The following is a 25,960-nucleotide window of genomic DNA, read 5'->3' as shown; positions in this document are numbered from 1 at the left end:
TCTCATCAGAAGGATGGGGCCTCTTGAACTATTTCCTGCATGTTTTAGGTGAGAGGCATCTAATAATAGAATAAGGGACGGTGAAACGCTGGATATTTAACCACGGCAATTGCAGAAAGAGGCGAGGGAGGAGAAGTCTTAGCCCAGGACACAAACAGGGAGACGGTCAGCAGTGTGGATGGCCAGGTCGAAGGCTGAGAGCTCCAGACTGGGGGCAGCAGAGAGAAGCAGCCGCCTTCCCACGGAGGAGGAAAGGTCCACGGGGGGTGTTGTTGAGCGGCTGACGTGGTTCATGGATCGGCTTGGATCGCGTCACTGTAATCTCTCGCTGCGCTCGTGTGCGCTTAAAAGAGCCACGATTGTACGACGCGGCCCTGGGTTTACGTTTCCAAACTATTTAGGGCATAAAAGTGGCGTTGTGTTGTTGTTTTTACCCCGCTGCCCAAAGTGTCATGTGCTGGGAAATGTTACGAGGAGGAGAGTGAGAGAATGAGAGAGCGGTGTGTATGGGTTGTGGTGAACAGTCGATTTGTAGTGAGCAGCGGTTCATAGTGGAGCTCTGTTACCGTGTGACGGGGGACGTGAGGCAGCAACGTAGCCACAAGCAGTGCAACAACTTGTCCTTTCCATCCAGTGAACTTCACGGTTTGATTGAAGAATCAGTTGCTTTTTGAATATTTGTGGCCTCTGGTCACTAGAGGGGTCACACGAACACATGACATCCAACAAACATATCAATATCGCCAATATTGCCTGTCAAGAACAAGTAATTGGGCTTGGGCAAGACACGTAGCTTGGAGGGATGATGGCCGGTGGTTGACACTAACAGTGGAGTGGCAAACAAAGTGTGGAAACTCACCCGAGCGGATGTCCACTGTGCAAATGCAGAGATTGGGCCATGCGTTATGCTCCTATGCAGGAGCTGGATGGATTGGTTACATCGCGTGACCGTGAGGAATGCCGACAGTTTGGAGGGACCTTAGTCGAGCAGTGGTTATAGCGTGGTTGATTATACAATGGAGAACATCGACTCTTGAGCTATGTTGAGCTTTAATTTCATGAAAATCTGCCCGTCTCGACTGTAATAGTTGCACATGCACGTAATGCCAGGTCACAGCTCTGGTGCTCTCATTGCCAAGTCTTTAATGCAAGCGGCCTGAGCAAGATGCGTGTGCTGCTTCATCCTCGTGGGGTCGCAGGCCCACACTGTCTTTAATCCGGCACATCGAGTGTAATCCGGATTGGCCTCATATCCGCAAGTTGTTCAGGCGGAATTATAAGGTGATGGCAGTACACGTGGGGTGGGGGGTGAGGAGGGGGCAAACCTGGTGGTGACGTAAAAACCGAGATCTTTAGGAGTTAACGGAGGATGTGGTCATGAGAACGAGCAGCGTAGTGGCACATTGCGCTTGATTGTTTACAAGGCACCGAGTGAGTGCATGGCTGAGAGTGAGGGAGCCAGTGTGAGTTTGAGGGATTAAGTGAGGGGACTTGCGAGTGGGTGAGCGAGCAAGTGCCTGGGTGAGTGACTCACTAAGTATGCAAATAAGCAATCGAGTGAATGAGCGAGCCAGCGAGCGGCTCGGTGAATGAGTGAAGCGAGGGAGTGGCTGAGTGAGCCGATCTGTTTCGGATCTGATTTCATTTCCAAATCCGCTCGTTTTGCGATCCCCGTCGGCGAACAAGCGTTTCATTATTCATCTCGTGGCACTCGGTCCCACTCTAATTGAGGTGTGCTCACTCAGACCACGTAGTTTAATCACATTTCTCTGCTCCCTCCTCTCACAACCCCCGACTCCGTGCCATCCCACTTACGTCGCACACACACACACACGGTTGCTGTCGGGAGCGCGCGTGCCGTGACAGGGATGGGACCTCTTCGTGTCACGAGGCCGTCTTTTGGCTCTGTGTGTGTCGGTCAGTCACCTTTGCTAGGTCATAACGAGTACAATAACTCCAGTTATGCAAACTTTATAAAATCGGCTATGTTAAATAAATTCCGCTTGACCCCTGCACTTAGATACCAACACACCTATATGCGCACGCATGCAAACAAGGGCAAAAGTAAACCATATCACTATACAGACTGTTTATGTGCTTACACACCATGCCAAGTACTCATTTAAGGCTGAGTCAACCTTGGGGAGGGAAAGCCCAGGACCAGTTAAAATATCTGCCACTAAATATTAGCCGTGGCCAAGAATCAAACTCGGGTCAACGGGTCTGTAGCAGTGTACTAGCCACTACGCTTTCGCTCCACCAAACCTACCCACATGCAGACCCATAAAATCTGGTAAACAAACAGAAACTGCATTCCACGGACAGACACTCCCCGTGCATGCACGCTCCCACACCTGAGCACGGTCTGAGCTCGGGGCGGCCGTGTCCGCGGAGCCTCTTATCGATCGCAGATTTCAGGGGGAGCCCGGGTAGGCATGTCGCCTGCCCGTCGACTGGGGTTTTCTTCACCCTCCTCCCTGTTTTTGGGTCAGGCCAGCAGCGAGTGAACATGGTTGATGCTCACGACGCACGCATCGAAGTGTGTGAATGACGATGAAATATTTCCGATGACCGATATGTATAGATTTTTGCAAATCACTTGCTGATGTTGCACTTGGGGTCGTGCCGCAAACTGGACCGTGCCCACGAGGCAGGAAGAATAGGAAGAATTCAAACGAGCCTGTTTAAATGTCGTGTTTGAATTGTATTGTGACCTCGATTCGTGATTATTCATGTAATCATTTGAAAGAGAGCTGGGTGGGAAGCGTAGGGGGGGCAAGGGAGAGTGAACAGTTACATTCCGAGCAATTAACCAATTACTGTGTCTGGCTTTATAATTCGTCCCTGCAGAACATCATTCCAAACAAGATGCACACTCTGGCCTGGAGGGCTCTCGCATGTGACCTCCTACTGCCTGGGTTTGTTCGCGGTTGTGCTTTCTGTGCAGCTCTCCCTCGTATTGTTGGGTTGTGCCACCTTGCGATGTCCAACACGATGTCTTGACGTTTCGCTCGACGAGCCAAGAGCTTTCTCAGGAACTGAAGTGAAGAAGATCCCAGCAGGTGGGGTGAAATGTCGCTCGTCATCGGAGAGCTATGTGAGCCGCTCTTCCGAAAGTCGGCAGAGGCCGGGCACAGGTGGTTCTGCGCACAACCTACTTTCTACCTCTGACAAACTGTAATGAGTACAAATTCAATTCTTCTCCTGATCGGTGATGTCACAGGTTCATATACAAATCGCTCAACCACTTGAATTGCAAAGTCAACGATATCAGCCTTTCCATTCCACATTCTAGCCGCCATAAGGGGCAGTCCCTGACAACGTGTACATTATAGTCGTAGGTTTTTACCCTTTCAAACTGGTACAAAACTGACACCTTTATTCAAGGCATCATGTTTGCAATAACCACAACACAAGTAGTCAAAAAAGCAAACAAAAAGAAGCAACTCTGATAATGATAATAATATGCACTGTCCTTGAAGTTGATTGGTCCACACCCGAGACGGCTTTCTTTAGAGCCTAGTCCCCATTGGTGTTGGACCAGATGACACCAGAAGGCGTACAACTCAAACACAGTGCAATATCAGAGTATTGAGAGCTCGGGGTAAGCATTTACACTATGAGATCTCTTTTACCAGTGGCAAAATATAGTCGTAGGTTTTTACCCTTTCAAACTGGTACAAGATGCCTGGAATAAAGGTGTCAGATTTGTACCAGTTTGAAAGGGTAAAAACCTACGACTATATTTTGCCACTGGTAAAAGAGATCTCATAACGTGTACATTATATACATGGGGCGGTGGGGGGGGGACGTGGTGACCCAGTGGTTAGCACAGCTGCTCCGTGAACCCGGGGATCTGAGTTTGGTTCCTGGTCACGGCCAGTGAGCTAATTCTTGGCCACGGCCACACATCAGTGGCGACTGATATCAGAACCGCATCACCGTCCCGCACTGACCAATATGGTGAAGTATGGTCAAAAACCCTCATCACCTAAATGGCCCGGGAAGGCCTTAATCCGTTTGTGGATTTAGAATGCCCATTGTTATGGTTTGGTTAGACCAGAGCGCCACATTCTCTTTTGGTAGTGACGGTGGTGGCGGTGGCAGGGTGGGATGGAGAGGCAGCCTCGTGCGTTTTCGCTGTGCGTAAGCAGGGATGACGACACGTCCTGGAAGCCGGCCAGGCCGTGTTGTTTGTCGCCCACTTAGGCTAATTGCTTGTGTCGATGACGCCGGTGAGTTTTCCGGGGGACCGTGCCTGGCACGACCGGGAACGTTCGCGCGGAGAGATGGATTTACGGTCGGTACAGCCTGTTCGTATTAGAAGTCTTAAGGCATGATGGAGTCGCCCTGGAGTCACCCCGAGTCGCCACGGAGTCACGCTGGAGTCCAGCTGGGTGACACGATCGTGGGGTTTTAGAGGGCGTTCTCAGGAGAGCTCACAGCAGTGCCGTGTACTTAGGTTAGTGAACCCATGAGGCCACAGCAGGCAGTGCATTGAGGTCCACGTGAGAGGTCACAGGGGTACGATAAGGTCGTGATGCGACAATGAGGTCTAGGCGGCTGCATTGTTTGCGTGGCAGGAGCCGAGGTTACACCCCACCCAAGTTTCAACTCTCACCCGACCCTTCTTCCCCTCCCGCCACCGGTAACGCCACCATTGTTCATCGCACCCCGTAAACGTGACGCACCTCTAAGTGACCGTCTGTGTTCTATGGGAACGTCCAACCCTGAGAACTCTAAATTAAGGCACAGCGGTAAACAGCAGCAGTAGCAGCGGGGCAGCTGAGGGTTGCACTGTCAAACACAAGGTGTGACCCGCTTTTTGTCTTCAGAGGGTAGAGAGACAACATGGGGAGGAGGAGGGCCTCGGGAGGGGCTGTGGAAGCGTTTTCAATTCTTCTCCTCTCCGATTCTCTCGAGAGTGACAGGTGCTTCCTGGCACGGTCGGCGCATCGCCGAGTGAGAGCAAGCAAAAGGGAGAGGGACGAGAGAGCAAGATCGACACGGAGAGATAAGAGTGAACAAAAGATAGCGATGGAGAGCAAGAGGGGGAGATGTAGAGAGTGAGAGAGAGTGAGACCGTGAGAGAATCAGACCCAGAGCAGGGTCTCCCTCCCTTGTAGGCCCCGTGAACCGCGCGTGGGGCGACAGTAACTCGACGGGGTTGTCCCTCGCACACCGCTTTGACGCCAGGGTTCACGGGAGGTGCCGGTCGCCAGTCGAGGTGGAGGGAGGGAGGGAGGCCTCCGTGGAGCGGGGAGTGGGGAGGGGGCTTGCGCTGTCCTTGGCGTCGGCGAATTGGAGCGACGGGAGCGCGCGTGGCTCGTGGGTCAAACTATGGTGGCACGAGCGCCGTAATTGGGTTGAGGATTGTGCAAGCGCCGCGCGAGTCTCGCCACGGCCACGATGGTGCGTAGGAATTAGTTTTCGTAGTGTGCAACCCGAGGTTAAAGTCACTTGTTAAGCGACTTAATCAGCCACGCGAAGCATGCGCAGTGGCGCGTTCCCGGTAATTACCGACCCACCCCACTGCTGTGCATAACGTGTACAGACGGTGCTCTTGCCATTAGAAGCCCCGCCGGCGTGATTTGCGAGGAGAGAAATGTTTCTCACACCCATCCAGCCCCCCGTGTTTTCCTGTCTTGAGTTTGTTTGTGTGCGTGTGCTCTCGTGTGTACTTAAAAAAAGATATTACGGACAAAATAAACAGGTCCTGTGGTATGTTGTACCGTGCCACACTGTGATGTGCCGTGACATACTCTCACATACTATCACATACCATCAAAGTGAGCAATGTGCCAGGATTCATGGTAGGTGGGGGGGGGAAATAGTTCCTATTTGGACCTGATGCTGACACGAGACCATGTCTGACTGCAGGCCAGACCTCTCGCTAGCCAAGACCGCCCCCTCTCTCCCCTCACCATCCATCCCCTCTCCATCCCTCCCATCACCGCTAGCACCTGGCCATCGTTATCTAATTGACTCGCTCCCAAAGCCACCTCAGTCACTCACCTCGTGGTCAGGTATGTTAAGCAAGACGCTTCCCACAAACCGAACGGATTATCTCGTACTTTGGATGGCGATCGTTGAGGCTGCATGACAAAGGCTAGCCCGAACCCAATTCAGAGTCATGGTCGGGTGCCCCATTATGGTGCCCGAATGTTGCCACGGCTACGCCACTCCCATGCATTTCAATTCCACGTCCGTCCGGTGCCATCACAACAGCTGTGTGCCTCAACACGAGTCCCGACGTCTTTATCTCTTTGTAACCGACAATAGCTCGAAATGCTCGCCAGACCTCCTGCTTCGTGCAGCCTCCGGTTAGCACGGATGCCTACGTGCGGTGCGAAAGAAGTTCAAGATACTTAGGTGTATCCCAAGACAAGAGCTCCCTTTGTTTCTTGGGATTTAACTTGCGACGGGTTTCGACGGAGCACTAGGGCGGCTCGGAAGGATTCGTAGCGACTTGTAATCCTCGCATCGTGAACGAGGCCCAGGTCGTGCTATGATTGAAGAAACCCCTTTGACTGTAATAACAATGGGAAATAATAATCCCCTTTTGATCCAGGAAAGCTTCGCTGAGTGTCAAGACACTCTTTTGAGGAGCATCCTGCATTGGAATGTGTGGCCTGTTCCATGAAGGAGTTTATTTATAGCTTCACGTGGGGGGAAACTGGACAACCCGGGGAAAACCCACACATACATCCAAACTCCGTACAGATGGGTGCCGGAGTTTATTGCTGTACTGCCATCTCCTGGCCATCTCGTAGTCCAAGCCCACAACACCTGGCATTCCCAGGACGATACTTGCTTAGCTTCCGAGACCTGATGAGATCGGAGGCTTGCGTGGTGATTTTGACGTAGACTCTGAAGTCGCGAGTATTATACACCGAGCTGCCATCGCTGCTGCGGCTGCCATCGCTGCTGCGGCTGCTATGACAGTGCGAATGACGGGAAACCATTGCACTTTGTGTTATTACTTTGACTGTAAACGTATTGAACGCGTTGGCACGTTCCTACATTATTAATCCGCCAGTTGGCGTCCACAGACACCGTGTATTGAGCGCAGTTTATCAATCTTTAATGGGGCCCTTTTATGCAGCGGAATTACAGGTTGCGTTTTAAACGGCCGACGCGCGCCCATCCTGATGATTAGAGGCTTGGTGATGCCGGCGGCGCGGGGGGGGTGGGTGGTGAGCAGTGTGCCGGCCTGTGCTCCGGTCAGCTGGATTGCGACAGGTTTCAACGGAACAACGAGGGCGGCTCGGAGGGATTAGTTACGATTTGTAATCGCCACGGACCGCGCGGTACTACGTTGGGTTTCTGCTTGGTGGGCTGAAGCCCCCGCCCCCCCCCCCGCAGAGCGATATGCCGCACAAAACAGCAACCAACGATTAAACTAACGACCTTCTTGTCTGTTGTGGGTTAGTTGGGGTCTTTAGAAGCAGTGCATCATTTGAAATTGTAATCTTATCATGGCCTATGCTGTTTGGGTAACTTAATAAAACACGGGTTGTGTGTGTGTCGTCTGTATGTGTGCCTGCCTCTCTGGACCTTTAACACATCCTGAGGAGTGCGATTACGTGAATTGTTCAACGCCGATTCTGACAGCTGCGATTCATATCTGGAGCGTAAAAATCATCCGTAATTAGTTGATGAACTGATGAATTGGTTCGTTGGAGACAAATTGGTCATCTCGTGTCAGGTGTGCAGAAGAGGACTGTCATGTTGAGCAGAATGAACACCGCTCCATCGTCACCGTGATGCAATTTCATCCCACCATTGTCGTCTTCTTCCAATCTTTTATCTTCTTACTGTCTTCTTCCTATCTTCTCTCCTTCTCGTGGCCTCATTCTATCCTGTTTTTACCCCATTCCTAAGATCACAGCCGGAGAGCGCTGTCTGTTTACGTGCGTGCGCATCGGTCCTTTGGAGGATGTGTACCTCGGCTGTTATTACTTTTGTATTGTTTCCAGAAATTCAAGTAAATGGCTTCGCTTGCGAGGACGGCCACGTGTCGGAGGGCGCTGTGGGGATCCGTGCATGTTCGTGATCATTCTTCCCCACGGCTCGCTGCGCCCGCACAGACACGCCGCCGGGGGAGGTGCAGGAGCTGTTCTGCCACAAGCTGCAGCAGTGCTGCCTGGTGTTCGACTTCCTCGACTCTGTCTCCGACCTCAAGGCCAAGGAGCTGAAGCGCGCTGTGCTCAACGAGCTGCTCGACCACCTCACCTCGGGGCGCGGCTCTCTCACAGAGCCACTCTACCCCGAGATCATACGCATGGTGGGTGGCGGTGGATGTGCTGTGCGGTGGTGTGTGGTGGCATGGTGGGCAGTCATAGTGTATGGTGGGCGGTGGTGATAGTGATGTATGGTGGTGTATGATAGGTGGTGGAAGTGGTGTATACTAGATACACCACTTCCACCCCGTCGCGGGTGGCGGTGGTGGCATGGGGAGGTCGTCATCCAACAGTGGATGCACAAAAGGGCAGTCCACGTTCATTAAAACTGGCAAATGTTTGTCCTGTGGCCTGCCTGTAGCATGTGTGCACTTGAGAGCTGTTGCCATGGCGCTTTGAGTGACACCGCAAACCCCACGCGAGAGTTTGTAACAGGATGAGCGCTTCCTATTTATTTTCGGGGCCGAAGCCGGACTCAAGATGCGAGGGGGGGGGGAAAAATCTGAGCCGAACACTTGAACCCCTCAGCGGAGCGGCTGCACTGTTTACCGACCTCGTCTTGAACCCTGGTGTTTGCCTAGGAAAGCCTTCCTTTTTGGGTAAAGGGATCTTTGTGGGGGGGGTAGGGGGTGGGGTGAGTGGACGAGCAAATTCCGCTGTTGTCTCAGGCCCGCGCTGTCCTGGCTGTGCCCTGCGTTTTTGTTTCTTCTCTGTCGCCGAAACCGCCAGGTCTCCCTTGCAAAAGAGTTTATTGACACGACACCGCTACACCTTGTCCTCCAGCAGCAGCAGCAACCTGTTGTGTTGTTGAGTAATCATCACCAGCCATCGTTAATAAACTAAACTTTTTTTTTCAAACTAAACAATTTTATTTACGACGTAATGTCCACTGAGCTCTTTAGTTCGTTTTCAGCAGTGACGCAGCCACAATTGATATCACGTAGAAATTAATAGCAGTGTTGAATCTAATGTGGAGGGAAAAAACACCGCGACCACGGGGAGAACATGCATACACCAAATATACAGGCGTCAGGGTTGAAATCGAACCCGTGACGTCCTGCATACCAGGCGAGGGAGATAACATCTCGCCATCTGGGCGCCCCTGGATGAAGGTCTCTCCAAGCTCCTGCCCATGCCTCACGGTCCTGCAACGATCCACCAAGCAGCTGCACACGAGTTAATGTAATCACTCCATCTCCACGGTGTACGCCCTCCTGGGCTTGGTCCCTCATTTGACTGCCGCTCCTTCTCCTTGATCAGCGCTCATCATCCCTTCGAGGGACGATTGCTACCCAAGCTCACTTGGGTTTCTTAACAGTCACGATGGTGTCTCTGAGTGGCGACTGTTGCGTAATCCATCTCTTCCCCTTTCTCTCTCGGTGTAGCTCTCACTAAATGAAGCCCAGTGATTGATGCGTTCATAGCAGTGGTGGTTTACATTTTAGTGCAAAGGTGTCTGCTTCACCAGCTGTGCAACTTGATTAAAAAACGAAGGAAAAATCTGCTATCATTTATACTTCATCCCAGCAGTCACCGAAGTAGCAGTAATTCATTAGGATGACTTATTGTAGTATGCTTACACAAAGCCTTGTGTCTACATAGGTGTGAGGAGTGGTGGCAAAGTAGTTGGCGTACTGAGTGACCAACTCGGTGACCTGGATTCGATTTCTGGCCATGGGCAACATGGATAACATCACAATAATCAATTGTAATCCAGTCCATCGATTACATCATCACATGTAGCAGCTCGTTACACACACGGAGCGCCGCATACAGCAGTGGATTTTCTTTGGTTACGTAGGAAATTCACCCGCATGCCCACGGATGTTTTAACGCCGTAAATCTTGGCGTGGCTTGTTACAACGTTGGTGGAAGGTGCTCACTGCGGCGCCGGCGCTACCAGCAGCTTCCCTCTGCTATTTACCAGCAACACCTCGCGGCAGCTCGTTAGCGTCTGCTGCAAACGTGCCGTGGTGGAGTCGGCCAATTGTTATGATTAAAAAGCTGTTTAGTTTTCAGCCCATGTCGCACTTACGATTATGCCGGGGCGTTATTTTTATTTATTGCCTGCCCGAGCCCCCAGGGGCGGCAAGGAATGGGTAATTTACGTTTAATTGGCTGCGTCTAACGCTGGCCTCTTAAATTGGTGGGTCCATTCGTGCAGGCCTTGTCTTTTCGTTTGCACGATGATTCTCAGTCCTGCCTCCCCACCTCCGACCAGCAACACCGATGCCTCCTTCGTTGGGAGTCCGTCTTCAGATTTCTGGACTTTTGTCGCATGATGTGACGCTGTGACTGCGGCACCGTGAGAGCCATTGCCACGGTGTCACCATCGCGTGGCACTCCAGATGAAGTGGGTGTTCTGGCACGCAATGTGTTATTTGAGTTTTGTTTTATTTTTAAATCGCACTTGGCGGTGAGTGGCTGGGTGGGTGGGTGGGTGTGCCGTGCAGGAGTAATTAGAGGGTGGGTCTTATTGGAGAGCGTTCACAATGAGTGTGTGCGGGAGGCACCTGTTTTATGTGATCTTGTAAAAACCCGATGCGGATTTGCTGTGAGCCGGTCCGGAGCATTGCTCTGCACATGCTGATTGTGGAATGTTCCCCTTGGAGGGCATTGACACCGATGGTTTTTTTTTTATACCCAGAGGCCTTCACTAATGGAAGACACATTTTACACTGATTTCCTTCTGGGCAATTCTTTCTTTGGCATAACTCGACCTGAAAGACCCTTTAAGGTCAAGATATGCCGCAATAAGACGTAGAGCGATAGGCGACGTCGTTAATGGGGTAATAGCCGACTAAGATCTGAAGTTTCTCTTTCAAGGGAGAACTGGCCTTAATTATGACAAACAAGCATCCAGATTTGAATGTCTAAATACAACTGCGGAACAAAACATAAAATGTAATAATAATATACGTGCTCCTTCCTTCAGGCAGTCTAGCAGCATCTTTCTTGGACTGCCTCTCGGTTTCTGTCCCCAGAATAATTTCCTTCAGTACCTTCCGTCAGCACGAGCTTTCACCTCCGAGATGGTGGCCAATGTACATCTCCTGCAATGGCAGCATCATTCTAACGCCGGCTCCTCTCCTCCCAAGCCTGCCCTCGAGCCTCCATCTTTCACTCCAACAGATTGCCTCCATTCATCGCCAAAGCCCACATATTGAGACTTTCCAGCTTTGTTCTTACGTCTTCCTCTCTCCAAGTATCCGCCGCACATAACGCTACGCTCTTCATCTGGGGTTTGAGGGATTAGGTCTGCTAGAATGCCGCCTTAGCCAGGAATGCGTTGCCAGGTGCCGGCGTTAGGGTGGCCGGGTCGGCGGGTCGCGCGTGGGTCCCTCTGTTTCGTGTTTACTCGCTTTGTGTTTTAGTTACGGCTGAAGCCTCTGTTTACCGATTCGTTCTCTCGTCTCGCTGATGGCCGCGGCGGCGCTGTGTGGCGATGGCTGCATGCGTCATGGCGCCCACGTCTGCTCCTCGGCACGTGCGTGGCGTGCGATCACGGCCACGTGGGCGCCGATAGAGAAGCGGCGGGTGCCGTCTCGTTCTCCAGGCTCTTTCGAAATCTACTGGCACCCCCCCCTCCACTCTTTTGTGTTTTTAGAAAATGATTGTTTAATGGCAGCCAACGACTCGCCTTGATGTTATCACGTTTTGTATAGCTGATGTTATCACGTTTTATACCTGAAGGAAAAAATGCAAGACGTCATCTCTGTAAAGGCTGCTTTTGTCGCCGTGGGTAATAATAATGATTAAGAATGATTCTTCCGCATGCCAATTTCTCAGTCATGTGAGGTCTGCCTTGTTGGACTTCACTAATTATTGTCCCATGTCTGTGTCCATTCCACAGTAGTTCATTATAACTTTAATAAGTCCCTGTGTCAATCCACTGCTGAATTGTGACCTCTGTGACCTGATTTTTTGACATCCTATCGTCGAGTCGCTGGCAGGAAGAGCATGAATCCTAGATTTGAAGCTTTCGTGACTGCAAGGATTCATATTCTTGGGTTTTTTTCGGTAAAGTCACGTAGGTAAAAAATTAAAATCACGACGTTTCGGAGGCAACACAAGCCTCCGTCTTCAGGTGATACAGCGAGCGTGCTGTGACGGTTCCACCTGAAGACGGAGGCTTGTGTTGCCTCCGAAACGTCGTGATTTTTATTTTTTACCTACATGACTTTACCGAAAAAACCCAAGAATATAGAGCATGAATCGTTTCATGCCTAAGATGCACAAACCGGAGAGATCCTTGCAGCATCTCTGTGGCGGGAGGAGAGCTTGTTAACCGGAGCACTGTTGTGCTGCATGTGGTTGACGCAGCATAAGCATGGTTGGCGCAGCATAAGCGTGTTTGGCGGTGGCAGTTAATGCGGCGGCGGTGTCGCCGTGTGGTCGTCCGCAGGTCTCCTGCAACGTCTTCCGAGCGCTCCCGCCCAACGACAACAACGAGTTTGACCCCGAGGAGGACGAGCCCATGCTGGAGGTCTCCTGGCCCCACCTGCAGGTGCGTGCTCGCCCCCCCACCCCACAACGCACCCACAGCACTGAGAAATCCAACACAGGTTTACATAGGCCATGCGATGTTGTCTTACTTGGCGGATGCAATTAATTGTGAAAGGGTATATTTTATTAAACCATTCATGACGCTCGGAACACCGGTGAACAGAACTGACCAAGCATCTTAATTCAGTACCCTGCTGGAAATTGAGTCCTGATTGGAATTCATCGATAAATAAATAAAATTAAGTAGTATCACCACAAAAATATCCACTCCCCCACTTAACCCACCTCCCTCTACCACAGAGCACTTCCTTTCTTCTCCCCTCATCTTCGTGACACCAGACGAAGCTTAAACTCATGGCGGGTCCCAACAATACCGTACTTGCATACATATGCCATTTCTTTTCCAGTTTAATGCAGAATAACAACTTGAAAAGCAAGCATGCAATACACGGATTCTGTGACGCTTTTAACGTGTGTTTGTCCCCAGAGGTATGTAGTTCGTGATGATTGCATCACTTTGTGAGCCACACGCGATGCCTCGTCACATGTTTTGATCAACACCAGTTTTCTATGGCGCAAGTCCCTAACAGCAACACGACTTTACATTAACATTCCATTTGTATTGGGTCATCTTTACGAGAGTTTCCATGACCCTGAGTGACAGACAGGTGGACGGACGGAGTTAATGCGTTAACGTTTTCAACATTTCGCTGGAAAACATTTAAAAACGAAATTCAAACAACTTACATTGCCACTGCGATCACTTGCACGTGGCCGCACGAGCCAACAGCAGCGCACAAACGTTTGCGCTCTCCCCCTCTCCTACAGCTCGTCTACGAGTTCTTCCTGCGCTTCCTGGAGAGCGCGGAGTTCCAGCCGGCCATTGCCAAAAAGTACATCGACCAGAAGTTTGTCTTACAGGTACGGTTGCCAGCGGCATAGCGTGCCTCCGTGTTCTGCCCGATTGGCAAAAAACAACGTCACCTCCCAGGAGCACGTCCCGCCACAGCGGGGAAATGGGTGATGAATCGTATGTGGACTGTGGCGTTTACAGCGTGCGTACTGCGCGTGTATACCGTGCGTTAATACCGTGCGTATTAACCGTTCCTGTATACTGTGCGTGTGTGTACTGTGCATGTACCGTGCATGTGTACCACGCACGTACCGTGTGCATACCACGAGTGTACCCTGCGTGTATGCCGTGCCTGTACCATGCGTGTGAACCTTGCCTGTACCTTGTGTGTTGTTCCACGCCTGTACCGCGCATGTGTACCGCACAGGTGCTTGAGCTGTTTGACAGCGAGGACCCGCGGGAGCGCGAGTTTCTCAAGACCGTGCTGCACCGCATCTACGGGAAGTTCCTGGGGCTGCGCGCCTTCATCCGCAAGCAGATCAATAACATCTTCCTCCGGTGAGACACGGATCCACGCACTGCTCCAACCGACCGCGCTCTCCGCTGCTCACATCATCGGCATCATCGGCCATGATCAATCCACTGCTGGATGAAGGCCTCCTCCCCAAGCCTATCGTCGTTTCTCTTGGTTCTGCGACGTGACCACCCTAAGCACCCATTTGGTACCTTCAAATAAGTGGAGGCCTTTTCATAATGGCACTGCTGTGTTGTATTCTTCCTCTGGTTCTTTGTCCTCTTGGGCCGTGGGCCGTGACCATGCCCTTCACCGACATCTTCTCGCTTCGTCTCTCCACTCCTTTCTGTCCGTCGCGGCGTCTTTCAACCGAGACCACTTCCGTCCCGTCCGGTGTTTGATGTTTGACGTTCGGTCAGATGGTGGTCATCCTCCTCTACCCCTAGGACCTGCTGGTGGCCCCTTCGTCACCATCCCCTGCCGTGTGTTGCAGGTTCATTTATGAGACGGAACATTTCAATGGCGTGGCTGAGCTGCTCGAGATCCTGGGCAGGTGAGAGGAGCCTTCGCGTGCGCACACACGTACGGCCTCATTGTTACTCCGCTGCTGGTTGAGGGCTTCCCTACGGCATGCGGGCCCGTGGGGGTTAATCGACCGTACTTCACCACGCCGGTCAGTGTGGGTTTGGTGTTAGGCGGAAAGCGTAAACGTGGAAGCGTTGTACAGTGCAACGATGGATCTTGCTGCAGGTGCCCACTACTGCCCTCGCATGCGCCAGTAAATCGGCATTGCGTCCTGACCCTGCGCGTAGAATTGGACTCGTGTTTGTGTATCCGAGCAGTAACCTGTGACGTCGAGCGGGAGTGGTTCAAGCACAGAGCACCACGCTTCGTCTACTTCACTCACAGATGTTAAAGATCCCTTGACGTCATTCGTAAGAGTAGGCCATTGTGTGCTTGCGTCGGGGTCCAAATTTGCCAAATTCGAAAAAATTACACCGCAAATTACTATTAACATAACAGCAGTCATGGACCCCTACTGGCAGGCTAATGCCTCAGGTCACTCATGCACATGGGACTGTCATGGTCTTTTGAGTTCTCAGCTAGTTAAACAAAATAAACTCGTATTTGTGTGTGTTGGCGTTGATGTCTATGTGTAAGGGGAGTTGGAAGGTGAGTGGGGGGGGGGTGCCTCTTCTCTGATCTGGTATTCCATGGGCAAAGATCTCTAAACCTGGCCCTGGGCTGGATCTTCACTGAGACTGTGTCCGCGTGTGTGTCCGCGTATGCAGCATCATCAACGGCTTTGCGATGCCCCTCAAGTCGGAGCACAAGCAGTTCCTGGTGAAGGTGCTGCTTCCGCTGCACACTGTCAAGGTTCTCTCCCTCTTCCACGCGCAGGTGCGTGCTCTGCCCCTGTTAAGACACAGGTGTTATGGATGCTGCACACGCACGGCAGGCAGGGTACACTGTATCCCCGCTTACAAACGTGCTCTATCCCTGTTGTAGCCGGGCGTGTTATAGTTACTCGTGTTACAGACAGGTGTTGCTGGTACTCTCAATGCAGACAGATGTGTGCTAGTTACTCGTGTTACAGACAGGTCACAGTGCGCACAGATATGTGTTGTACCTTTGTTACCGACAAGGGCAATGCACGTCTGTTACAGGCAGGTGCGCTGTATCCTCACATACAGATGAAATAGGTATCTCCCTGCATTGTTTGACTGCTGTGCTGTAGTTTTAACCAATTAAGCATTGTGCTCGGTGTGGTTGCAGCTTGCGTACTGTGTGGTGCAGTTCCTGGAGAAAGACCCGCAGCTGACGGAGCCGGTGAGTTGGAGGCTGACATTTCTCCCCCCCCCCACCCCCCCGATGACCTGCTTTTTCGCTCACTCGCTCACTGACCTACGCGCCCACGCTCGCTCGCTGACCTATGCGCCTACGCTTGGTGAGCCCCAGGGCGTACGTGACCGAGAGCCCCCCCCCGCTCGCGTTTGCCTCGCCCCCGGGACTTGTGACCTGCACAGCGCGTGCGTTGCAAGCGGCGGTCGCTTTTGAGAAATGCCAAACGGTGTCCAAACGGGCAATGTCACCAACCCGAGAATGATCAAACGTCTCGCGGAACACAGCAGTTGACGCTACCACTCGACAAACTCGTTTCACACAAACCTGATAAAAAAAAAAACAGTTTTTATGTATGTGCTCATATTGAAACCGAACTGAATTGTAATTGTGTCTCTCCCGCCCCCTCGTTCCCAGGTGATTCGAGCGTTGCTCAAGTTCTGGCCGAAGACGTGCAGCCAGAAGGAAGTGCGTGTAACCGCACAGGCAGCCCCATCATCCATCTCTGTTACTCGTTCATAATATTTCAGCCGGAATGCAAAGCCGAGACCTGGAACAAAAGAGGGAAACGAAAATGCGTTCTGCTTCCCGTGCTGTGTCCCTTCCTTGCTGCTGTCGTTTCTCTTCCTGCCCCGAGAGAGCGAGATGCCTTGTCTCTGCGCATCGTTGTTGCCTAAATCATGCTCCCAACGAGGATGACGGCCACGTGACGACCCGTCTGCTGTGTGCCACGGTGACGAGATGTTAAATACCCCTCGCCTGGTATACAGAAGATCGCCGGGCCGATCCCGACCCCGACGCCTGTATATTTGGAGTTTGCATGTTCAACCCGTGGTCGCGTGGATTTTTCTCCAGGGTCTTCCGGTTTCTCCCCTCTACATTTAGAATCAACATAACATGCATTTAGAGTATTTGGCTGCTTAACATTATTTCTACACGTTAAGCCAGGTCACTTCTGAAAAAGAGCTATATAGCTCAGTGGGCCTTACCTGGTAAAATAAAAAAGTTTCATTAGTTTCGTTTTAGTAGTACACCAAGTCTGCCAAAGCTGCTTTGAAGTCTTGATCTGTTGGAACCACGAATTGGTTAAAGCAAATAAAGCCGGCACACCGCTCATTAATGACATTTTCAACTGGATTGAAATCTTACTCCTCCCGGAGTGAGAGAGAGCGAGAGCACCTCGACTGTGAGGCTACATGGGGGCAGCAGGGGGCACTGCATCACACTCCATTGTTGTCCTTTACTTCTATGCTCCCATGTCTTCTTCCTGCCTTCCTCACGAACCAGCGGCTTAAAGTATGGTCAAAAAACCCCCACAACCCGCACGTGATATGGCGAGGCGTGGATTGATCAAAGGGGGCTGCATGTGCACGCGTGGGTACTGACGGCATGGTCCCCCGTGGTGCACAGGTGATGTTTCTGGGTGAGCTGGAGGAGATCCTGGACGTCATCGAATCGAACCAGTTTGTCAAGATCCAGGAGCCACTCTTCCGCCAGATCGCCAAGTGCGTGTCGAGCCCCCACTTCCAGGTGAGCAACGCACGCACTCCATCCCGGGTTTTCGTTGTTGCGCCGCAGGTTAGGTGTTGGGCCACAGCGGTGGATGTGGTCGACCTTGGTCGTTTTCAACGACGTCGCTTAGTCGGACCTTGATGCTAAAACAATCCCGACCTCGACCTCCCACACAGCCGACCCCGTGACTGATGTAGGTTACCAGCGTCATAAACGCCGAACAGCTGAGCGGCTCCACGTGCTACACACACGCCCTATATACATACACACCCGATGTATACACACATACATATATAGACATGTATCGAGTGAGTTAGGGGTACTTAGTTGAACTTTTTATCCTACCTCAAGTGAGGTTCCAGGTGAGGCCTCGCCTAGCCTGCCCACTGGGTCGACCACCCCCGACCCGTCAGGGGTTTAATATATTTTAGTAACACGGCCTACGACGCATTACCGTCGTACCTCACGCCCGTCCCCTACATGCGTCCTGGACACCGGCATTGACGTCGCGCGGTCGCTCACCCGGCGCTCGTTAGCGGTGCCGAGATGACCCACCGTGGTGGACGAGGGCGGGAGTGAAAAGCTTGGCTCGCGCTCGGCGCGATGTTGTGTGGCACGCGCAGGTTGCGGAGCGGGCCATGTACTACTGGAACAACGAGTACATCCTGGGACTCATGGAGGAGAACATCTCCACCATCCTGCCCATCGTCTTCGGCAGCCTCTACCGAGTCTCCAAGGAGCATTGGAACCAGTGAGCTCTGCCGCCACCACCACCACCAACTGCTGCCGCTACTGCCACCACCATGCCTGAAAAGCGCAGTTCCGACCATGGCCAAAATCCGCGTCTTATTTTTCTTAATTTACATTCCAGCTTTGTGGAGGCCACTGGCTCCATGGGTGACAGATAGGTCTGGGATATCGTAATATTTAAGTAATCGATAACTCTTCAAAATTATCAGTTCGACTGCTCGACTAACCAGATCGCACGAAAATAATTGGGGATAAAATTCTCACCTCTGTTTCTGCATGTGCCGCTTGACTGGAGGTGATGGGTGGGGCATGGTGATGTATCATCAGCCGTGTCGCGCTGGGCGTGTTTTGTATGGGGTCTCTCGCCTTCGAGAGGCAGGATGTCAGCGTGGCCATTTTTAACGGGGTCCGAACAATCGGCCAGAAATTAAGTAGTTGACGATGTTATCTTTGATTAGTCGACTAATTGTCCCAATATTAGCCGCCATCAGTCCTTCTCCATTGTTTTCTATCAGCAACGAGTTGCTGGTCTTGCGTCCTTTCCATCGACCTCCAGAATGACCCCTTAAAGCCGTCGGTTTCAGCTCGGACGTCCTCTGCTTCTGTTGCCTTCATCTGTCGTTTTTTTGTCGAGCGGTAGTGTCGCGTACGGCAGTCTACATTATTCAATCCTTGGTGTCTTTTTTCAATTCTCTGCCGATGAATGGTCTGGTCCATGACACAGTAGCCAAATGCCACCGCCGCTGAATTGCACTTCCACCGCAGCTGTGTACGGCACTCAAGTGGCCGTTTTGATGCAAAATGTAACCCCATCTATATTGTCTCGTAAACTGTTGACTCGCCGACGCTGATCTTAATTTGAATGTCAGTTTTGACTTGCTGTAGACTACCAGCTCATTTTATTTGGGTCTTTCGGTAAAGTCACGTAGATAGGTTCAAAAATAATAAAATAAACAGAAAACTACTATAATTTGTTTCAACCTATTTGCGTGACTTTATCGAAAGACCCAAAGAATATAAATTCCTGCAGTCACGAAAGGTTTAAGTAAGTCAAGATTTACCCAGCTCATGGTTTACGCGTAAACCTCACGGGCTATAAGGAGCATTGAGGTTGCACTCAGTGTGCACGTGTGTGTCTCTGTGCATGTGTGGCTGGGTGGAGCAGTAGCGTGGTGGTGCAAACCCGGCGACCTTGGTTTAAATTCCTGGGCACGATTTCTATCTGTGACGAGTGACTACTGAACCATCTAGGCCTCCTCTTGCTCAATTCAGCCTTCAATGGATGCCCGGTGCAGTGTGTAATACCACCAGCACGGCTGAGGCAGATGCCAGGGAATGTCTCTTTTAATCTTGATTTGATTCTTTCGGTAAAGTCACGTAGGTAGAATTAAAAAAAACAAATCGCGACGTTTCGATCGCAACACAAGCAATCTGCATCAGGTGGAACAACCACAGCAAGAAAATGCTGAAGTGAAAATTCACTTGAGCATTTTCCAAAGAGTATGAATGTCTCTTTTGCTTATGTGTGTGACCTAATTTTGTGTGTGCACGCACGTGTCTGTGTGTTGGTTTCTGAATGTGTGTTTGCGCATGTGTCTCCGTGTGTATGTGTGTACGTGGGGAGCGGTAGTGTAGTGGTTAGCGAGCTGCGCTATGAGCCCGGCGACCTGGGTTCGATACCTGCTCCGTCAACAGCAGCGACGAATATCTGAACCGGTCCTGGGCCTCCCCTAGGTCTACTCAGTCTCAAATGAGTACCTAGTGTGGTCTGTAAACATGTCCACTGGGGAGACAAAGTCGTGTGCGATGCTGGCCACCCACCCCCTCGTGTGCTATATCGGCCTTCATAGGTGCTCGCTAACAGCACTTGCCCCAAAAGTTTGTTAAGGCTATATGGGGGGGGATTTGTCTTTGTGCGTGGCGGTATTCAGAACCATCGTTGCCCTGGTGTACAACATCCTCAAGACCTTCATGGAGATGAACAGCAAGCTGTTTGATGAGCTCACAGCCTCCTACAAGGCGGAGCGGCAACGGTGAGAGTTCCCTTACAAGACAGTCACTGTCGCCGTCCACTGGACGTCTTCAGTGCGGCGTCGCCGTTCGCCCCGTGCATGTAAATACCATTGTGTTTGACTAGTGAATAATTGATGCAGTTGGGTTTCTTTTGGAAAGTCGTCGGAACTCATGAGACTTAACACACGAGATGGTACACACAGGACATTATAGACACAAGACGGTACATGAGGCTGGCCAAACGAGATGTTTATTACAGAGAGAACAAAGGAGACGGATCAAATGGCACGAAAACAAACACGAGAAAATGTTAATTGATTCGGCAAATGTGTTACTGGCCTAGGAAAAGTCGTCATCGTGTGCATTCAAGGGTCAATTCTTGCCACTGGGTGGCAGCAGTCGTGCATGATCCTTTCCTCCTCGGGCATCTCGCAACCAACAGACGTCCCCCCACCTGAGATGTGTGCTTGGTGTGCGGTGTGGTGCTAGGGAGAGGAAGCGGGAGAAGGAGCGTGAAGATCTGTGGCAGAGGCTGGAGGAGCTGCAGCTGCAGCAGTCGCCCAACAACAACAGCGCTCGCGCGGCAGGCACCAGCTAGCTCCTCCTCGCCCCCCCCGCAGACCGCGGGTCCCCACGTCCCCACGTCAGGTTTCCATCCTCCTCCACACCCTCTCCTATTTTTTTTTTTACTTTCTAATTTTTGTTTCTATTTCTTTGAGGGGGCATAACACGAGTTTGCAAACATCAAAAGTGGTGAAAGGAACGCTTGAGATGGTGGGTGTTTGTGCGTTGCGTTTCTAAGTATATGAACGTCCTTTGGCCTTAAACTCACCGCGCGTGAGCTTTAAAATAAATAAATAAACAGGTGGTGCAAAATGTCCAGAGAGCGGGGACGATAGGCGAGCGCGCGTCTTGTGTCGGGTGCAGCATGCGCACGTAGTATGCGAGCGACTGTGTTTGTACGCGCGATGTGTTTGTACGTGTGTACGCATGCGTGCGTGTGTGCAGCGTTGGCCGACCAGAATGCCGAGAGGTTGCATGTGTGGTGGTTTTACTCCCCAGAGCGAGCGCTCTGTACACGAACGCCTCGACTCCCTCTGCCCGAAAAAAATAATACCCCCCCCCCTCCTCCACCGCGATTAAACATTTCAGGTTTATTCATTCGGACGTTACGTACTTCAGCAAAAAAAAAAAAATACCGCAAACATATCTGGACAAGAGCTAGTTCCTGAAGTGCATCCAGGAACCGGGCGCGTCATGTGACGCAGCATCGACTCGTCAGACACCTTGTACATATGCCTTTGTCTTCCACAGGGTTTTTTCGTAAACAGTTACGCAGACGTTAGCGTCTCAAATTTGGTTTTTAAAACTTAAAAGAGAAACTTAAAATGCAAAGGTGTTCTACGCGAGTATTCGGAGTTCCGTAGAAGAACGCAGCGAGCGGCCGGGCTGCGTTTCTTCCCAAAGTTTTCTCTTCCTGCGACTTAATTTGTTGGGGTGCGCCCCGGCACTTTTACTCGTTTCCACATGGACTAGTACCGGTTTGTAAAGTTGGGTTCTGTTCTTGGGAAGGTGTGTGTGTGTGTGTGCGCGCGCGCGCGTTATAAGGGCACTCTGTGTAAAGGTCGTTATATTTTTTGTTGCTTTTGACAAAAGCGAACGGGCGGAGGTGTGCTCAATACAAACTCGCGTCAGAGGTGCAGATGGTCGGGGAGAGGGGGTCGGGGGGGGGGGGATTGGGACCTTTACACCATTACTCTTATTCAGAAATATTTTTAAAGTTTGTAAAGATGTTGCATAGTATTTCAGTTATTCTGTAAAAGTTAAAAAAAATCAAGCCGTGAAAAAAAAAGACGTGTAATGACGTTTATAAGAGCTAGCAGGCCAATCTGTTTGCGATTGCCGGCCTGCTGACGGCACGAGCCGTGGTATGAGCACACCTCCACCACGCATGCTGCGCCTCCCTCTCTCCTCCCTCCTGCCCGCCTGCGCCAGCTACATCGCTTGCGGTTTTGGGTTTTCCCTTTGCCCAACCACCACGTGCGCCATCCGCTGGCACGTTTGGAGCACCTCGTTGTACACCGGTGGGAATCTTCGTTCCGCGTCCTCGCGCTAAACCTGGCGGACAATTTTTGAACTGTTCTTGGGTTTGACGCGAGGAGAGGCATAGGTGCGGAGAAGGCTACCGCCCCGCCTCGTTTCGTTCCGGGAATCGTGACCCTGATGACTTGTTTGGTCTTTCCCCAGGTGTCGTGTCGGACTTGGCAATTTCAGTAGCTCCTGTGATTTGCTTGACGGTGCGGAGTATTAGACTGTAGTCCGGTCCAGGTTTTCCAGGCAGTTTATATGCGGTGCAGTGGACGCGTCGGTTGCCAAGTACAAGGATTACTGTCGTTTAGCTACCTGTCATGAGATGTCCCAGAGTGGAAATTTGGTCGAACCTGAAACTGGATCTTTTGCTTCTGGTTTAAATGTAGATGCAACCTAGCCTGGGTGTATGAACACACCCAGGCTGGGTCTCTCTAGCTGTCCGACACAAGCGCACGGTGTGTTTGGTTAATACGCCAGTGCCGTGACATGGTGGTAACACCCGAGTGCGAGGCCAGGGGCAGCCCATTGGTGGAGCGAGCGACTTGCAATCGGAAGGTTTGTGAATTGAAATCTTCAATGCCGGTTAACTCGGAACGTCATCCCAAATTTAGCTAATTTTTTTAACTCGTGTCAAATGGCCTAAATACTTGCGCAACAGTGTGGGTTTCCGTATCCACAAGAGCCACGTGATTTTTGGACTGCATCTGTAAAGTTAAACAACGCCTCGGCGGCTGTTGGCGCTGGGCGGTTCAGGTAGTGTAGGGGTGTGTGTGGGAGGTGGAGTGCCATCATCTCGAGCAGATCAGCAAAGGCGGTGGATGGCGGTTGAGTGTCTAAAGCAACGCGCACCCTGTTTGGCGTGTATGGTTGATGGCAATAGGACTAGGGCTTCAATACAGCTCGGTCTGTCCAGGTTGGTGGTCCGAAAAAATATCCCGCACCCGGCACACCATATCCAGTATACGCTCTCAGTAGGGCTGCGGCTACTAGTCACTTTCAGTCTGCTCCAGTGTATCAACGACCTGGCTAGTATTCGGTGAGCAGTAGAGAAAACATTGAACCCCCATTGCGCCGCCTAGGTGTTTTGTGCAAGTTCCAATCCAATGAGCTGTCGTTGACTGACTCACCAAGTGAGGACACACCCGTGGGTGCGTCTCCGACCACGGGAAAGGCCTGCGGCTGTTGTGTTTTGCCGAACATCACGCCTACACACGCGCGCTGTGTCTTGGGTGGTGCTGTAGTTAGCGCTGCTGCTGCCGAAAAGCAGCACTTCAACCAATCAGTAGCTCTATCCCAAATGCCAACCTCCATGGGCCATGGTCAATCCACTGCTGGATAAAGGCCTCCCCAAGGTGTCACCGTTCCATGGTCCTGTAATGCATGAATCCACTTGGCACCTGCACAAGCGCTGATTTTATCATTCCGTCTCCATGATGGTGGTCCTCTCCGACACTTTCCCTCCATTGGCTCCCACTCCATCTAGTCTTGATCGTGCGTAGGTACATAGCCAACCTACTATGATCGTGCCTGCCCAAGCCCACATTTTCCATACAGTCAAATTATTATCTTTAACCTCTGCATATGTTTGTGAATCCATGTGTTAACTCCATCCCTATCGATCCCGTAGTCACATCCGTTTGCCCTGTGAGCCCCACAACTAGTGCCGGTTGATCGAGCACTAGTACACACAGCAAGATTATCTTGTACTGCAGCAGCACAATACAGACACCGGGAAATGCGATGCCCTTGGTCAGCACAGGTCAGTCCAACTGTTTATTACAGAGCTGTTTTGCCACGGTTTTATTTGCTTTATAATGCTAAAGGATCATGGATCAAACCGATTTAAGTGTTTGCCCTTGTGAAGATTAACAGGGGCGGCAGGTCCACGAGTTTGCGAGTAGGATTTTGGATGATCAGGTGTCGTGTGTTGATGACGACAGGGCTTTGCTGTCGCGAGCCGGTGGTGGTGGTGGTGCGTAGATTATGAGTGGTTCACTGGGCGCAGTCAGGGCGGCTCAAGAATCCCGTGTGGTGCGAGAGTGACGTTTGTTACCTACTTACATGAATGCCTTTCGTAAAATAAAACAAATAAATTATTTTAAAAAAGGTATTTTTATGCTCTACAGTATCAGCGGAGGAAACTTTCATTCCAAAGACGATGATCGGATGCCGTCTTTTACTGGTGCACGAATAATGGCATCGCGATCACCCGTGTTTTCAGTCATTGACCTTTCAAGGCCGAATGTTGTGAATACAATAAAGCAATTTGAGAAGACCTCGCTTTCTCTCTCATCCATTAATAGCCTGGATATTTCACCCGGTCACAGATTAACTACTGGACTCCCTACACGACTGACCGAGCCCATTGCTGGTTGCATCACAGGCAGTCAAACGGTGGCGTGTGTGCCCCTTGTGGGAGGTTCGCTGTTCGAGTCCACGGATGCCCTGTTTAATACTGCACATGTATCAACCATTAATGTGCTGCCTGTGTCAGTGGACAAAGATCCCTCGAAGTTCATCGAAAAGAGCAGGTCACGTGTGCTGGTGTCAAAATCCAAATGTGAAAAAAATCACTTAGTTGGGAACACATTGCAACAATGCCCTCTGCTGCAAAAAAAATTGGCAGGATACTCAGTCTTGGGGGTCCACGAGGCTTTCCTGGGTGAACAAGCATAATACTAACCAGCAATTTCGTTCTTATATCAACTGTCAAATATTATTTTGTCTCTTAAAATGTAGTGTTCTCAACATGCGCAAGGAGGACACTGCTGAAATTAAACTGTTTCCAGCACACGGTCCTGTGTCAAAATGGGACCTTGCCAATATCAAAACTATGAAAAAAAATGCAATGTTTTATTTGTTCATACTTTGATACTGGCTAAAAGAGGTCCCATTTTGGAGCTACTCACACCGAGTTTTTAATGCTGTGATAGTGCGTTGTCTTTGTACTGTTTGCCTTTCGGCGTTCTCTGGTCTGCCAATGGTGAAACGAGGTCTGAAGGAATGCTGTGTCTGGCGTAGGCCAATCAGTTCCAAAGACAATGCAGAAATTATCGGAGCATGTTTGTTTGCATGTTCACCACAACTACCTGTGGTTCATGTAGACATAATTCCCTGCAAAATGTTTCTATTTGGTGTTTCAACATCTTCACACCTGTTCTATTGCCAGAAAGGGTAAAACCTATTCCTGTATGTGTGTCCTCTGCGTTGACTCACACTGCGCAGCGGGGAGCGGTGTGCAACAGCCACCGTTAACTACACGGCAAGGCACGAGCAGGCCCTACAACAGGCAGAGCGATCATGCAATCAGCTTGTCGGAATAAGTGTTAAAATCACAATCGTCGTTTGTACGTTTGATGTAAAAACAATGCATCACACTGTTTGTGTTGGCGTCTCTGTGAAATGCAGGGGATTGGCAGTGCTTGCACCGTGTCCTCTTGTGAAAACCGCACGCACACGCACTTTCCTGGCAGGCAAAGATGGGTAAAAATGCACTCTCGTTACAAATTACTGGAGTGATGTAATTTCAATGCAAGTAAGAACCATGGATCATTTCGCTGAGATACACAAATTACCAATTTTAAGTGTATAATTTAGATGCCAATTATAAATATTGAAATTACTTAATTTATATTTAGATACTGGTCCTCTGCTCTGAGGTTCATTGGCCAGTTCCATAAAACAACTCCAGTGACA

General features: G+C 50.9%; 1 protein-coding gene across 2 annotated transcripts in view; it reads left to right on the top strand.

Annotated features, from left to right (window-relative positions):
* The window catches only part of LOC144941711 (serine/threonine-protein phosphatase 2A 56 kDa regulatory subunit epsilon isoform-like), a 33,497-nt gene extending 8,958 nt beyond the window's left edge, over positions 1 to 24,539 (top strand). For both annotated transcript variants that reach the window (XM_078868099.1, XM_078868100.1), the window contains exons 2-13: positions 8,091 to 8,287; positions 12,589 to 12,690; positions 13,518 to 13,610; positions 13,970 to 14,100; positions 14,550 to 14,609; positions 15,349 to 15,457; positions 15,833 to 15,886; positions 16,316 to 16,366; positions 17,309 to 17,428; positions 18,034 to 18,161; positions 20,092 to 20,193; positions 20,663 to 24,539. In XM_078868099.1, the coding sequence (XP_078724225.1) occupies positions 8,091 to 8,287; positions 12,589 to 12,690; positions 13,518 to 13,610; positions 13,970 to 14,100; positions 14,550 to 14,609; positions 15,349 to 15,457; positions 15,833 to 15,886; positions 16,316 to 16,366; positions 17,309 to 17,428; positions 18,034 to 18,161; positions 20,092 to 20,193; positions 20,663 to 20,771 (1,256 nt within the window). In that variant the 3' untranslated portion in view covers positions 20,772 to 24,539. The remainder of the gene's footprint in view (positions 1 to 8,090; positions 8,288 to 12,588; positions 12,691 to 13,517; positions 13,611 to 13,969; positions 14,101 to 14,549; positions 14,610 to 15,348; positions 15,458 to 15,832; positions 15,887 to 16,315; positions 16,367 to 17,308; positions 17,429 to 18,033; positions 18,162 to 20,091; positions 20,194 to 20,662) is intronic.
* Positions 24,540 to 25,960: the final 1,421 nt, after the last annotated feature.

Source organism: Lampetra fluviatilis, chromosome 25 (assembly GCF_964198595.1).
Source record: "Lampetra fluviatilis chromosome 25, kcLamFluv1.1, whole genome shotgun sequence".
Taxonomy (NCBI): domain Eukaryota; kingdom Metazoa; phylum Chordata; class Hyperoartia; order Petromyzontiformes; family Petromyzontidae; genus Lampetra; species Lampetra fluviatilis.
The sequence above is the reverse complement of the archived record's forward strand: the minus strand, read 5'-3'. Positions and strand labels throughout refer to the sequence as shown.